Genomic DNA, 14506 nt, shown 5'->3' on the forward strand with positions numbered 1-14506 from the left:
ACAGTACAGCTTCTGTCCACATGTCTGTCCTCCCTTGAAATAGTTGGAATGCGTCGATCATCAAAGCAGGGAGTTGTCGGGTCTATACAGTATGCAACTCCCGATCCCTGCTTCGAACCCATCAGTATTTCCAAGAGAGAACGTTTGAAAAATCCATGATTATCCGGAGAAATGGTGATAGTGATTATGAATCGAGATAATAAGTGGTAGCGACCCCCCTCCCCTCCTGTCTCATGAGTGTTTCACCAGACACGAAACTCTGAGTAACGGCAAGGAAGGACTTGGTTGCACTGTTGCTGTTTGTGAATTGAATTACATGTACATGTTACCGCTACTAGTACTGTGTAGGATGGTCTACATTACTGGTCACTGATGATTATTGTCAACTATCCTGGACATGTGTTGTTATGAGTATGAGGTCGGAGTATCGAGCCCTTTCGTTCTGTGACCATGCATGCCGGAGATAAAGGCTGCAACCAAGAATACAGTATGCCGGGGCTAATGGTCGTTATTGTACTCTTGCTGAAACCTGAGGATGTCTGACATGCAAGAGATGCTACTACAGTACATGACAAACTAACAGTGACTGCATGTTGTCTCTACGTAACGTCGTTGTGCTCAGGGAGTAGTACAATACCGGTATTGTACTACTCCCTGGTTGTGCTCAGGGAATCGTAAAATAACACTTCCTGCGGCCTGGTTGTACTCGAAAGAGAGCGGCCAGGTTGAATCTCCGGGATTTTGTCCTTGGTCTGGAACTGGAGCCTACACGTGTGACCCCCGGGGGAGGGGGGCTCCTCCACCATCAATTGATCTGACCACTGTGAGGGGCAGGGTGTGCGAGACCTCTTGACCTTGCCTCAAAAAGCTCCACATAGCGAGGACGAGTTCATTTTCCTCTTCTCCATCGCTTTTGCGTACATACATGTACATGACTTGTTGTATTCATGTGATGTGACTTTCTCGACGTAACACAGAAAATATTGGTAGCAATCCCGAGATGCCAGCTAGTCCTGCGGGTGGAAATACTCTTCGCTCAAACGTGCCGAATAGAAAAGGCACAGGGAGTCAGAGATAGGCAATGTAAATCGGTCGCTATTCCATGATGTTCATCCGAGGGAGTCATGACAACCTTCAGTCCCTGGCTCATCCTAACCGAACACGGTTGATCAGAGTGTAGGATGTAGAACCTTTAGAAGTACTAGTAGTTAGTTTAGTAGCGGAGAATTTGCGCAAGCCTAGACGTGGAACACTCCACCATGATGTGCATCTGCATTGCGCTTTTCGTACTTGTAAGTAGTTAGTTATAGCGCTGTCCGTGCTGTGTCACTCAAGGTCTGCCACTGCTAGCCTCACTGTTAGTGTTGTAGACTGTTGTGCTATTTTGTAGGCTGGGTATCCACTAAGATTTCATCGCCCGGACGGGTGGTGCATGAAGGACCAATGACGAAGGTTCAAGGTTGACGTCTGCCAGCACGCCAATGCCTCAAGAAGAATTCACACCTTGGGCTGCTTGGCTGTTCTCACCCGCCAAATGCCCATTGCCTTGCGCCCAAGTATGAGTCGCATTAGTTAGCCTGCGCGGCCAGTTCACAATGTTTTGACAGACTTCAAGGAGTCACAGGTCTGCAGCTTCGCCCGCGGAGAGATTTCCAATTCCAGTCTTATCTCAGGTCCGCAGCACTGTCAGCTCACTTCACTTGCTCGCATGCATGGTGTTAGCGATGCACTCTGTAGCTGTTCTTGTTCGCTAATTTACTTGCGCAGTTGAATGAGCTCAGGATTAGTTCTTGGCACATGTTGATCACATGTGCATTGTCTCTAAGCTTCTTATATTATAAATGAACATTCCTACATTTGAAGCACAACATCTGCCTGTGCTGTCTAGGCTGTATGGGAAAAAGAATAGCACAATGACCAGACTCCAGCCGGGGCCCAGGTGAGCTTTGCCCAAGCCCGCCCCATAGGACATGAGTGGACGTCATCCAGTGTCAATTTCATGGTAGAGAGCAGTTCGGCGGATCCCAAACTTTCCCCAGGCAAAGGCCTGAAAGGATAAGGTTCCGATCGGACGAATCCAGTGTGCTTTATCCACAATTACCTGGTCCCTGGTTTACGTTTCTGAGCTCTCAAGCCTCTACGAGTGTTGGCCATCATCTCGTCAGTCGTCTGCCCTGCCTCCCCGGTCCCCGAAATCTCTTCTCTTCCAAATTCAATAGCCTAAGGGCGCTGATGTATTGACTGGAAGCATTAGCGGAACTAAGAATTGTTAGCACAGCTAGTCGCACACAAGGCATCGTCAACAGAAACGATTTTCCCTGGTAGCACTAGCACGCGATGTGCACGCGAGGAACCATAAATATGCGGCTTTGTGACCTCTCCATAGAGTCTGGTCATTTCTGTGGTTATTGTTAGACACAGGCAATACACGATCAACATGTGTTCAGCACATTGCTGCGATTGGCGAGAAGCCAGCGTTTTGTCAAGCGGAGTATACCATGGTATACATCTGAACTGAGAAGCTGTGTTCGTTGGTGTTCCATGAACGATGTGCAGGTGTCAGATGTCAAGAATCCAAGTGACAAAGTAATAACAATGTTGCACAGCAGGTGATACTGCTGAAACTGGCTGATCTCTGGTCGATGGTCGGTCACTATAAATGCAGCATCCGTTGACAAGAACGGTCTGGACAACTCCGAGTTACATTGTACAGTAGGTATCGGTTATAGCGTGGGTGTTTGAAAAACGACATTTGATTCTTATTGCCGATATTTCTTACACACGATAAATCACGTGTGACATATCATATGCACGTGTGACATCATGCATATACATGTACATATGCACGCACGTTTGGCATGTGGACACGTACACATGATACACGTACACACGGATCAATCAGACTCGCGGTCGTGCTAGGCGACTGCGGAGCAGCGGATACGAGAGAAGTCGGAAGAAAGAGTCCGACTGGACAGAAAAAGTGATTCTCCAATGCTCCCTTGGATATAACTCTCTTTTTGTGTTGAATATGATTGTATTGAGTATGCACAGAGCACAGATGTTATTACTACAGGCGATATACTTTGCACTAATCTGGCATATTTTGCTACACAAAATCCATTCTTAGGGCCGATATATTCTACTATGCGATAATACTGCTTGTAAGAATAAATATACACATAAAATATGTGTTATGATTATGAAAAAATGAGTGTTCATTCTTGTAAGCAGTATATTCTTGTATACGACCACACTATAACCGATACGCACTGTACTCTGCTGTTCTTCGCCTAGAGAAGGAGCACTGTGCATTCTTTAGCTGCGCAGAACGTTACTTTACCGGCGGAGTCCGAGTGAAGTAAGGCGAATCCATTGCCCATGCAGAAAGCGTACAGTCATTGCAAGTAACACGTTAGTTTGAATTCAAAACTCCTTCAGCCAGGATCTAGGCCTTGTATAGTACTTCGGCCAGGATCTAGGCCTTGTTGTACAGTACTTAGTGGTAGGCTACATGTAGATCGTAGATGGCGCCGGCGGTTTTACTAGATTCTGTCACTTGCCTTAGAGCGACACGTGTTCAGCGTGCCGGCAGGTGTCCGTGTTGTCAAACGGTGTCATCTGGTCATGTCGGAGACTCCGCGACCCGGCGAACCCACCACTGCACTGCACAGTTCGAGTGTGGTACATGGTGTGGAGTAGCAAGTCTCTCAAGTCTCCCACGCCATCGCCGCAGTCCGACGTGTGTACGTGTGTGCTTCAATTCAGCCGAGTCACCAGGGACACGTGCAATCAGCATCGCCGAAGCCCAACTAACTACTGGGCCACGATAATGTTCCCAGATACCACAGAGAGGTCACCCGGACTCGACGACATGCACATATCGACACGGTGTTTGGTCCGCCACCGACAATACAGTTATGTAGGCTACGATCAGTGTCTTCTTGCAGTAATGGCGGACAGAGACGCTTCCTCCTGAGCTGAGGTGCTAGCTAAGCGGCTGCCGGCCATGTCTCTCTAGGCTAGCATAGCATGGGTATACCATCATAGTATACTTGAATAGGACACCATCGTGAGCGTAACTAACACTTATCCGGAATCTTATCGACAAAACATTCGTGTTCATTCACCTTGCAGCTTGGTCCACGAATGCATCGTCGATCGATGATCCCAACAGCCAAAGCCCGTCGATTCGTGGCACTACCACGGGTTTGCCACTTCACGTATTACCTGGCCATCCTCTTCTCTACCCTCAGTCAATCAGGATCAGCATATGAACATCATCACAGCAGTCCACGTGTCGTCCTCCCCAAACTGCGTTCAAACCGCGCAGCGAGTCCGCAGTTAGTTACGAAGGAAAAGTTGGCCCAGTATTCTTTCGCTTTGGTCGTTCCGAGTTTATCAGATCCCGCATTCCTTCAAGCTCGCATAGCCACTGAATTGTCCGTGGAAAGGTGGAACAAGGAGTTGGCTCCTCAGGGATTTCAGTTGCGTTTGTCGCATGTTATTGAATCTCAACGCAGCTCATGGCTAACGATTTCGTCGCTGGCGGCGGGCGTAGCGAACCGGGACGACGACTTGGTGGCCATCAGCGGATTGGTATCATCGGGAATTGTTCGCGCCGTGACTCCGATAAGTCAAGTTGCTCAGCTGGCAACGCTCAGCATTGCAGCCAGCGATGTAGACCTGAAAGACGGAATTGCCCCGAACTTCTTTTGCCTGTGTCAGCCGAGCGGCGATCTAGCCACGGCAATGGTGGAGGTCGTGCTGTCATACGGTTGGACGGAAGTGGTACTGCTTCACTCGGATTCGTTCAACGGAGCAGGATTCCGCAGCAGGTTTCTGGAGGCAGCCGCTGGGCATAACATTGCAGTGAAGTTGGTTTTTGACATTGCTGACACAGGAGAGGAGAGTCCATCAGCGCAGACAGAGGACTCTCTGCGTAGTGTAGCGACCAATGGCAGTCGAATAATCGTCACAAGTCTTCCACTATCGACGCTGGAACAAGTGCTGCGAGTTGCTAAGTCATTGGATCTGTTAACAGCGGGTTATGCCTGGATCTGTGCCCAGCTAGATACTGGTACTGGGCTCATGAGCGAGGAGCTTGCCACAAATCTCAATGGAACCCTGTGGCTCAGGCCAAACGTCAGTCGAGAGGCGCGGCAAGCGTTCGTTTCACAGCTCGCAAGTCGGGACGATGCACTTGCGCCGCATGACGACTCCGTCCTGTCCCTCCATTCGATGTATGCGTACGATTCCGTCACCGCCATTGCGCAGGCAGTTGCAAAGTGTCACGGAAAGGCTGCAGGAGGAGCTGAAACTGTTACGGGAAACACAGAATCTTTGTCTGGACTAACCATCCAGCCGACTGCCATGTCAAGCTGCGTCCTCCATTGCTTACGGTCGGTGAAAATAACCAGTGTCACCGGGGAATTGATAGACTTTGCTAAGCCCGGTAATCGCAAGGCAGCAGAGTACGACTTGGTGAATCCTTCGCAGGGGAAGACGGTGCATGTTGGAGAGTGGACGAACCAGCGGAGACTTGATATATCCACCGATGCAGTTATCCAATGGCCTGGAAATAACACGATCAGACCCAACGGTAGTCTTGTGTTTGGCCGCACTCTCAAAGTGCTAATGCCTATTTCCAAACCATTCGGCTACGTCCCAGGATTTCAGCGGACGCGAGGTTCTTCCGACATAATTCCCGAATTCAACTTCACGAATGAGGACTTTTCAGGCGTTGCCATTGCTTTCTTAAAGGTAGTTGCGGCCCGCGCAGGCTTCCGCTACAAGCTTCATCTGTATCCGTTCGAGACGTGGACTAAAATGGTTGCTCTCGTAGGCGATGAGACGTCACCCTGGGACATGGCTGTGGGCAGCATCACAGTGACCAAGGCAAGGGCTCAGACAGCCAACTACACGCGCTCCATCTACCTGTCGGGCCTGCGCATGCTGGTGCTGCGTCCAACGGAAGTCAACTCCAGCCTGTGGGCGTTCATCTTACCACTCGACTGGTCGCTATGGGTGACACTAATCGGCATGTTCTTCTTCGTCGGTGTTCTAATGATTGCGCTGGACCGAGACGGGGTGACCTATCAGAAGAACGATTGCGGGCTGCCGATTTCCGACTCCATGTTCTTCTCCTTCAGCAGCTTTTTCTTCACACAGGAATCTGACAACATCCAGAAGCCCTTTGGCCGTGTATTCATCAGTGTTGTGCTGTTTGTGGTACTGATCCTGGTAGCAGCGTACACAGCTCAGCTGTCCTATTACCTGTCGACGCGCACAGGACGGGAACCTGTGGAGGAGTTCTCAGACCTGCACACGGAGTGGGTGGGCTGTCGCTTCGGGGGCACTAACTACCCGTACCTCACACAAGAGCTGGGCCTGCGGAAAATTCGCTTAGTCGGTGGCGTGGCAGATGCACTGGCTGCGCTGAGAAATGGTAGCATAGCGGCATACATTGCTGATACACCACACCTTGAAGCGATCGCAGCAACGGAATGTGACACAATGCTGGCTGGGAGACTGGTAAGATATTTGTGTTTGTGTAGATTTAGATAATTTTTGCATAAAAAGGGAAGTGGACAGCTTCGGCACTTTTACTTTTGGGGATTTCTCTCCTTCTAAATCTTCTCACTCCTCTCCGAAAGTCTGCTGAAAAAAATAGTATTTTTCCCGAAGGAATGAAGGTCTGAATCCAGAACATTTCCCCGAGACAATCAGGAAACGTTTGAGCAAGTGTTTTTGCTCAATTTGTGTTGTTGAGTTTCCCCAGGTTTCACCTACAGCATAGCCCCAAAATGCCCTTTTGGACACGCACAGTACTTTGAAACATATTTTTAGACTTCTTCGGAACTGAAAGAACTGGCAGACCTTGGCAGGACCTGTTGATTTTGTGTAGAGGATAATAGAAAGGTGTGTGAAATTTGTGAGATTCTGCTGGTTTCGGCAGAGCGTAAGCTAGTAGCAGCAAAGTAGACAATATTTTGCCGCACGTACATTGTTCGAAACTGCAACACATACAGGAGAGAGCAAAACAACTTTTCAGGGGCACTTTTTGACTGCATTTTTTACTTTATCGGCAAGGTCGAGATGAAATTTGTAAGTGTTTTCTCGGTGAATCCCTGGGGAAGAACCCTCTCTAACTTCTTATAGTTTTCATTTTTACTTTTGCATAAAATTTGAAAAAAAGGTTTTATGAATGGTCTGTGAAAAAGATTCACCAAAGAAACTTTTTCAAATTTCATGTTGTACTAAGGCCGGATTGATTTAATTATGGCTTTGTTTCAGGTAACATGGCCAGAATTTCAGCGGTCGGTCGAGTTTACTTTTTATTTCCAGATATAATTTACGCATAGTATGATCGCATACTGGTGGTGTCTAAAACATCCGGTGATCACCGCTAACCAGCTCAAAAAGTAGATAGCCCTCGTGATGCTAGACCCTACAATAGGCATGGGCGGGTAATGCTAGTTATAAGGCTTGAAAGTGCTACGTCACTCCATAGCAATGGCATAGCAACAATTTGAAAAATTCGAAAACTGGATCCACCTGGATCCAGTTTTTGTATGGATCCAAGCACATTTCAAGCGGTCTCACTCACAGCAAGGTGATGTTGCCAGTGAAACTGACTGATTTGGCTAGTGGGGGCGGGGTGACAACTGGTGGCGAAGTAAAAGTTGCACCTGCATACGACATGACCGGGTTGCTATGCACCCACATACTGAGGCAATAGCAAAGTCACACCTTAGTGGATCCAAAATAGAAATCTGATGTCAATTTACTACTCCCAGGCCGTTTTTGACGTCATCACTTTCAAGCCCTATTTGCTGCGATAATGCTAAAGGCAATGCTCATAATTATGAGGATATAATGTCACTTATAATGCTCACACTACTCCATAATGCCAGTTTGAAAGTTGGAAACGTCGATTTAAGAAGGCCGTCTTGGATCAAGGCGAAAGCGTAGAAGAAAAAAACTTTAATAGCAGTGAGCATGTTGTCTGAAATAATCGACTGAGAAGGTTAATTTGCAACGTCAAGTCTCCGGACAAAGCCGGACGGGTTCAGATGCACGATTTTCGGAACGACCTAGCCAGCTTCATGCATGACACCGTTGTCGACCGGCAGTTATGCTTGTAATGCCAATTTTGCATGCAAAATGGTGTTATAATGCCAGCATTATGCCACCTGGAAAAAAGGGACTATAATGCCAGCCATAATGCTAGCATTAGCCCGCCCATGCCCACCCTACAAACACAATGTGAGTATAAATGCTGCACTTTGCTCATAGAACGGTCCTAAAAGATCGTGCATTCCGCCTGCACATAATAAAAAAAGTTTCAGTTGGTGCTCAAAACACGGTCGGTCGGGTTACTTGAAACAAGAGACTTTTTCGGTTTGGCCTAATGGTAACTCTGTAAAACGCAAGTGTAAAGTATGCAATGAATGATTTACGGCACCTCAAACTCGCTCCTTTACGGGCAACACCAGCTTGATACATGACCTCACGGCTGACGCTCGGTTCGGTCATGTATCAGTCGGTATTGTCCTTGTACTCACTCATACTTGAGCAGCAAATCATATGAACAGCAAATCATATATACAGCCCTTCCCCAGCCGCCACGCAAAAAAAAACTCTCCCACATTCTCCCACTTTCTCTCACTAATCCCGATATGTCAACAGATTTTCGTCAGATGTTTACGGCGAAAACGAAAAAAAGTTCTCAAATTTGAGAACTATTCTATAATTATATATTACTTCTTACTTAAGTTCTTAGAGAGATGGGAGCCATTTTACATGGCCTACATCATTTTGCTTTGCACCGTCGCCATCTTCTGTCACACCACATATTCTTGGCTGTGTCACCAGATACAGTTTTATTGATAGAGGAGACGTATTTCAAAAATGCAGCGTTCAAAGCAGTTGCTGCTGTTGTTGCTCCTCTCCTTGCTGCACCAGCTGAAGTTGTTGATGCATGAACTAACCCTGAATGTTGACGTAAGACTCAATCTCCTATAGTAGTTCTTGAACGAGCAGTTCATCCTTACTTTCGTCGTCGGTCAGCGATGTGTTCAAGTTAAACAGACAAGTTTGAGTCAATCTTCCGGACGTCTCCATTTTGCCGTTACTATGTCCTTTGCCTATTCTGCAGTTCCACTCGTGTGTTCACCTCATTGGCCTCGTTCGTTCCTCATTCCTTTTGTTCATTTGGCTTATGCGAGGACTAGCCAAGCTTTCTTGGTGATGTCAACGCAAACAAGCATAATAATAATACTTGATCCGCGTCAGCGATATTGTCGCTTATCTTTCAGCTTTGCATATGTCGCCAAAGCTCACTCGGCAGCCCATTTCATCCCAATTTTGGTTAGTAAGTTAGTTTACTAGTACCTGAAAGGTCTAGCTACAGTTCGAGTGGATTTCGAGAGCGACGGGTGGGTGATTCTGATTGATACAGCGCCGAATCAAAAATAGATTATCTTGTTACGCTGTGCAGGCAAGAGCAGCGCCAGCCACAAGAAAGTAATCGGCTACTCGGAATCAGCTCCGTTTTGCTGAACGGCCGAGATCGCTCACCTCAGGGATCGCTCATCAAGCTGAGATCTCAGCTCCCTTACCTCCAACTCAACGCTCGGAGTATCCAGCGTGTCGTGGAGATTTGCAAGTACTGTACGCGTCGTCGTCGTCGTTCAAAATAAATCTTGCAAAGAACGGCGTCTGATTTGAACCACACAGGCTGTCGTACTGCCCACGCGAAGTCCTATAGAGAAGGCGACCGTCCCGATCGACTTCTGTTTAGAAAATAGCCAGGCAGCGGAGAGGAAGAGAGATGAGCTTGCAAAAGCAAGAGAGTCGAACCCGAGCAAAAATATTTGTCACCAGCGTCGAGAGCAGTGACGAAGAGGACCGAAAAAACTAGGAACCCTTCCTTGGACAATAGGCGCGTCGGAACGACTTTGGAAGTGGGGCGGCCATGGAAGGGGGGTCCGGGGGTCCTCCCCCGGGAAAAAATTTCAAAAATTAAAGCCAATTGCAAGCATTTCCGGGCATTTGGTGCCATTTCAGTGTACGGTAACTACAATGAAAGACTTTTTGATTCTGCAAAAAACCAAGAAGATGCTACGATCGGGGACAAACATTACCCTCCCCCGGGAAAAAAATTAAAAAATTGAAGCCAATTGCAAGCATTCCCAGGCATTTGGTGCCATTTCAGTGTACATGGACTTTTGATTCTGCAACAAACCACGATCGGGGACAAGGATTTGCCACGTTTGCGCTGAGATCATCGCGCTTTGTTGCAGTGTGCTAAAAAAATAAAAAAATAAAAAAAATAAAAAAACGGCCGAAAAAGTGGGGCGGCCATAAGTGGGGCGGCCATGGCCGCCCCGGCCGGTGCGGTTCCGACGCCCTTGGACAATAAATTCCTTACAGCTAGTTGTCATTCTATACCTTACCGTCCATCGTACCAAGTTTTATCACTTCAAGTGCACGCGTTCCTGTCCAACGTCTAAGTTCAAATTGTCGAAAGATAAGCGACAATATTGCTGACGCGGACCAAGTAATAATAATAATAACGTCCTTCAGGTCCTCCATTGTTCACGAACACGAGAAGTTGGATGAAAAACTACAACATGAAGTGGTACCGGAATGATTCGAACATAAGCAGCATTCTTTCTTTTGTGCTCCTGCTTCTAGCTATAATCATGTAGTTTGGTGGCGGTGTCATGTTGGCATCCAGTGCGCATGCGCAGGCCAACGTGCGCAGTGCTGCCGTGGTTGCAGGCTAGTCCCGTATACATGGTATATGTGCTATTGTTTGCTGCTGAAACTGGAGCTCGCGCATTTTCCCGGCCAGATGGCTTGATGCTTGACGGTTTCGTGACTACAATGCCGATAACACAATGTCATGCAGACCACTTAGCCTTCGACTCAGTAAACCTAGCCAGAGCTACTCCCTGTCCGGCTCACAGCGTCGTGTAGACCATGGTAGTCACCCTCATCACTGGCCCTCCACACGGCTGATGACGTTTTTTTGGATAGCACCCCAAGGTGGCGTACTGTCCCGGCCCAAACATCACCGGAGACGCTCCTTCTCCAGTGCAACGAATACCTCATCAGTGCCATGCAGCCGGCAGTCGTGTGAGCATGTGTCACCAATGTATGCAAGGCAAACACTGACCAGGGACCACCCTTGGTTGTTTGCAGTGATGTCACCTGCAGTGATGTCACCTGCAGTGATGTCACCTGCAAACTAACAAGTTGCAAGCTTGCGATGATTGCAAGAGAACAAATTAGGCAGTCGGCAGGAATAACAAAAGCTCCATCGCCAACTTTCTTACTTTTTATCTCATTATAGCTACTTTCTGCGTTTCATAACATGAAGTTCACATCAAGGGCAGGGTGAATGCCGACCAAAGCTCATGGGCAAGAGATGCAAAGAATATATTATGATTTGGTATGATATTATTTTATGCTTCAGTAGAAAACATGAAAGGAAAAGGAAGGGCTGGGAGAAGACCATGAAGAAATTGCACCACATACTCTACGACTCGCATCTACCTGCAAACAGTTCTATCACCAGAACTTGAAAACCAATCTCCTCTCACGCCATCCATCACTAGCAGTGAAATATCAGAGGAAGTGGATTTGCAAGATGTGACAGAACTGTTTGTAGCTACCTGGACCGTGTGATGCTGAGCGTGTGTTCAGCGTGACCGAGGCAATAAATATAGAGAGCTGCATGTGCAGTCTTGAAACCACCGTTATTCCCGTAGCTATGCAAAAGACGTTACTTCAGTAACGTCTGGCGCTAGCCAGGGTCCACATAGCTTTAATTCCGTGTGTGTTTGTGCCGCCGGCATGCCTGGCGCTATCCCGTACCTGTCCCATACCGTACCATCAAAGACAGCTGGCCACAATACTAGTATTCAAATAGGGCTTTCAAATGCAAGATCATAATGTGAAGCAACTTGGAAGAATAGAGAGGTTCCGGAGTACGATTTTTCGTGCCAAAATCCGTAGAGGCGCTACGGATTTTTTATACGTAGTTTTCGAGCAGTGAAATGTTCTGGAGTACGGAACTTATGTGTTTGCCGTCATTGCCTAGGTTACGATCGCAGACACGTCACATTCCCTCGTTATGCCTTTTTATTTTGAAAAATTGTACCGAAATAAAAACTTCCCGCGGAAAATCGATGTTTCTCGTACCAAATGTGTACGCGAAAAATCTTTCTGCACCCGATGACACAAAATCTCCATACGAAACATGGTTCGTATGAAAGCCAGTCCACACGGATTTTCCGTGCCGAAAAATCGTATGGAGCACGCCTGGAAAAAATCCGTAGCGCCCATACGGATTTTAGCACGGAAAATCGTACCCCGGAACCTCACTAATGAGTATGTATGCGAAGTGTATCGGGGGAATGCATGCAGTACGCACACAGGGCGATAGTGCGGGTTCGAATCCTACGTTATGTCTGAAAAAAAATAGGAGAAATGAAAAATTTATAACATCCCTATGATTTTTTGCCTAGGTCATCAAGGTGGTAGACGGTGTCGTATTACCCTCGAATGCAAAGAGAAAGTTTATTTCCTTCGCTCAGGGCCCTACGCTATGCTTTTTTGCCTAGCTCATCATGCATGTTATTTGAACAGATGGAAACTTTCTGCAATACAATGATGTAGCCGATCAGTTTGTTGTGGTGTGGTTGGGCATTGTAGCTGTCATGGTCGACGTAAAACACTATAAGACCGCAACGAAGTCGGGACCAAAGAGAAAGTTTATTTCTTTCGATGCGAAAATAGCCAATCAATGGAAAAAAACATTTCCATCAGTTCTACTTCGAAGTAATAACATGCATGATGAGCCAGGCAAAAAAACCATAGCATAGGGCCCTGAGCTTCCAAGCTCTCTCGTTCTAGCCCACAGAAGGTGCATGCACAGTTTTGACTCTATTGTTGTGTGCATGTTTCAGATCTTCACGCAGCAGTATGCCTTTGTGGCCAAGAAGAATGCATCATGGCTGAGCGAGGTCGACAAAGCAATCAGCGTGCTCCTGAATAAAGGCGTGATTGCCAAGAACTTTCGCGATGCAGTGCCAAACATGTGTTCGGAGGTGGTGAGCATCGACACCATCAAGCCACTAACGATGAAAGACTTGCTCTCCCTAGTCATACTGATTGGTGTGACGGCAGGCGTCAGCGTTATCGGCAAGCTCTTCGTTCTCCTGACTCGCATGCGGCAGAGAAAGCGCCGCATCAGCAGCCTGGCTGGCGTTGAAGCTCTGAAGCGGCCTTCCAGCGCCGAGCCCAGCTCTGACCGGCCGTACAAATCGGACTTCCGAGACTCTGGAGTTTCCAGTATGCTCAGCGCATCATGCGCTTCAAGGAATAGCAAGGATGCATTTAACATGCGTCGTGCGTCTTCATTCGGCAGCTTCAAGTTTCTTTCCGACACAGCTCCTTTAGTATCGAATGCACCCAAACTCCTCTTCCAAAGCTCAGTGAGTGCAGGGGATAGCACTCCACTTACTGCTTCTTCAGACGATGTATTCGATTTCAAACAGACTGCTGAGACTGCACTTGTGTAGCCATAGGCTGGCTGCCTTTCAAAGATGTCAGTTTCCCGCCATTGATTTTCCGCATATATTTTCAATGCAAACCAAACTATTGACAGAGATATATCCCTCTTTAATTTTCGAATGAATCTATTATTCAGAATTTGTCCATTTAGACTAAATTGCATCTTCCTTTGCAATTTTGCTTTGGGTACACTATGATTGCAGCATGCAATTAGGAATATTTGCTTCTAATGAAGCTTTTAAATTGGTGCCGACAAGAGCCATAACCATGAATGCTAGCTGTGGAGTGTTTCTAGTCGACTGGAACTCTGGAAGACATGGCAGGCAGCTCACTTCACCGGCTCGCATGCATAGTGTTGGCAATGCAGCTAGTAGATCTCAACCTGTAGCTGCTCTTGTTCGCTACTTGCGTAGCATGCATGAGCAGGGGAATCCTTCTTCGCACATGCCGATCACAGTCTCTACTAAGCTTCTTATCAATGAACATTCCGGCATTTGAAGCACAACATCTGCTTGTGCTGTAGAGGTTGTATGGGAAAAAGAATACCTATTAAAGGTAATACAATGACCTATTATTATGTGAACTCTCATTACACTGGTATGCAGTATTACCTTCCACATAGTCATTAGTCTAGCATGGCGTCATATTATATTTATCTCAATTCAGTGTTTTCCGAAGAATAAAAAATAAAAAATCACCAGAGTCCGGGGCCCAGTTGAGCTTTGCCCAATTTAAGTCTCGCCCATAGGACATGAGTAGACGACATCCAGTGTCAATCATTTCAGGGTAGAGCGCAGTTTGACGGACCCAAAGCAAAGGGCCAGGGTGTAGATATAGGACGCATTCAGTGCGCTCTATCCACATGGACAATCTGTGCCTGGTCCCTGGTTTACGGCTCTGAGCTTTCACATGTTTCAAGCGC

The 14506-nt window shown here is 47.2% G+C and overlaps 1 protein-coding gene across 1 annotated transcript; it reads left to right on the top strand.

The window, feature by feature from the left end:
• Positions 1-3766: 3766 nt before the first annotated feature.
• On the top strand, positions 3767-13881 carry LOC135814890 (uncharacterized). The gene is made up of 2 exons (XM_065328087.1): positions 3767-6531; positions 12978-13881. The coding sequence occupies exons 1-2, from the start codon at positions 4147-4149 to the stop codon at positions 13590-13592; spliced, it is 3000 nt and encodes a 999-aa protein (XP_065184159.1). The 5' UTR covers positions 3767-4146; the 3' UTR covers positions 13593-13881.
• Positions 13882-14506: the final 625 nt, after the last annotated feature.

The sequence above is a fragment of the Sycon ciliatum genome, chromosome 4 (assembly GCF_964019385.1).
Source record: "Sycon ciliatum chromosome 4, ocSycCili1.1, whole genome shotgun sequence".
In the NCBI taxonomy this organism is placed as follows: Eukaryota; Metazoa; Porifera; class Calcarea; order Leucosolenida; family Sycettidae; genus Sycon; species Sycon ciliatum.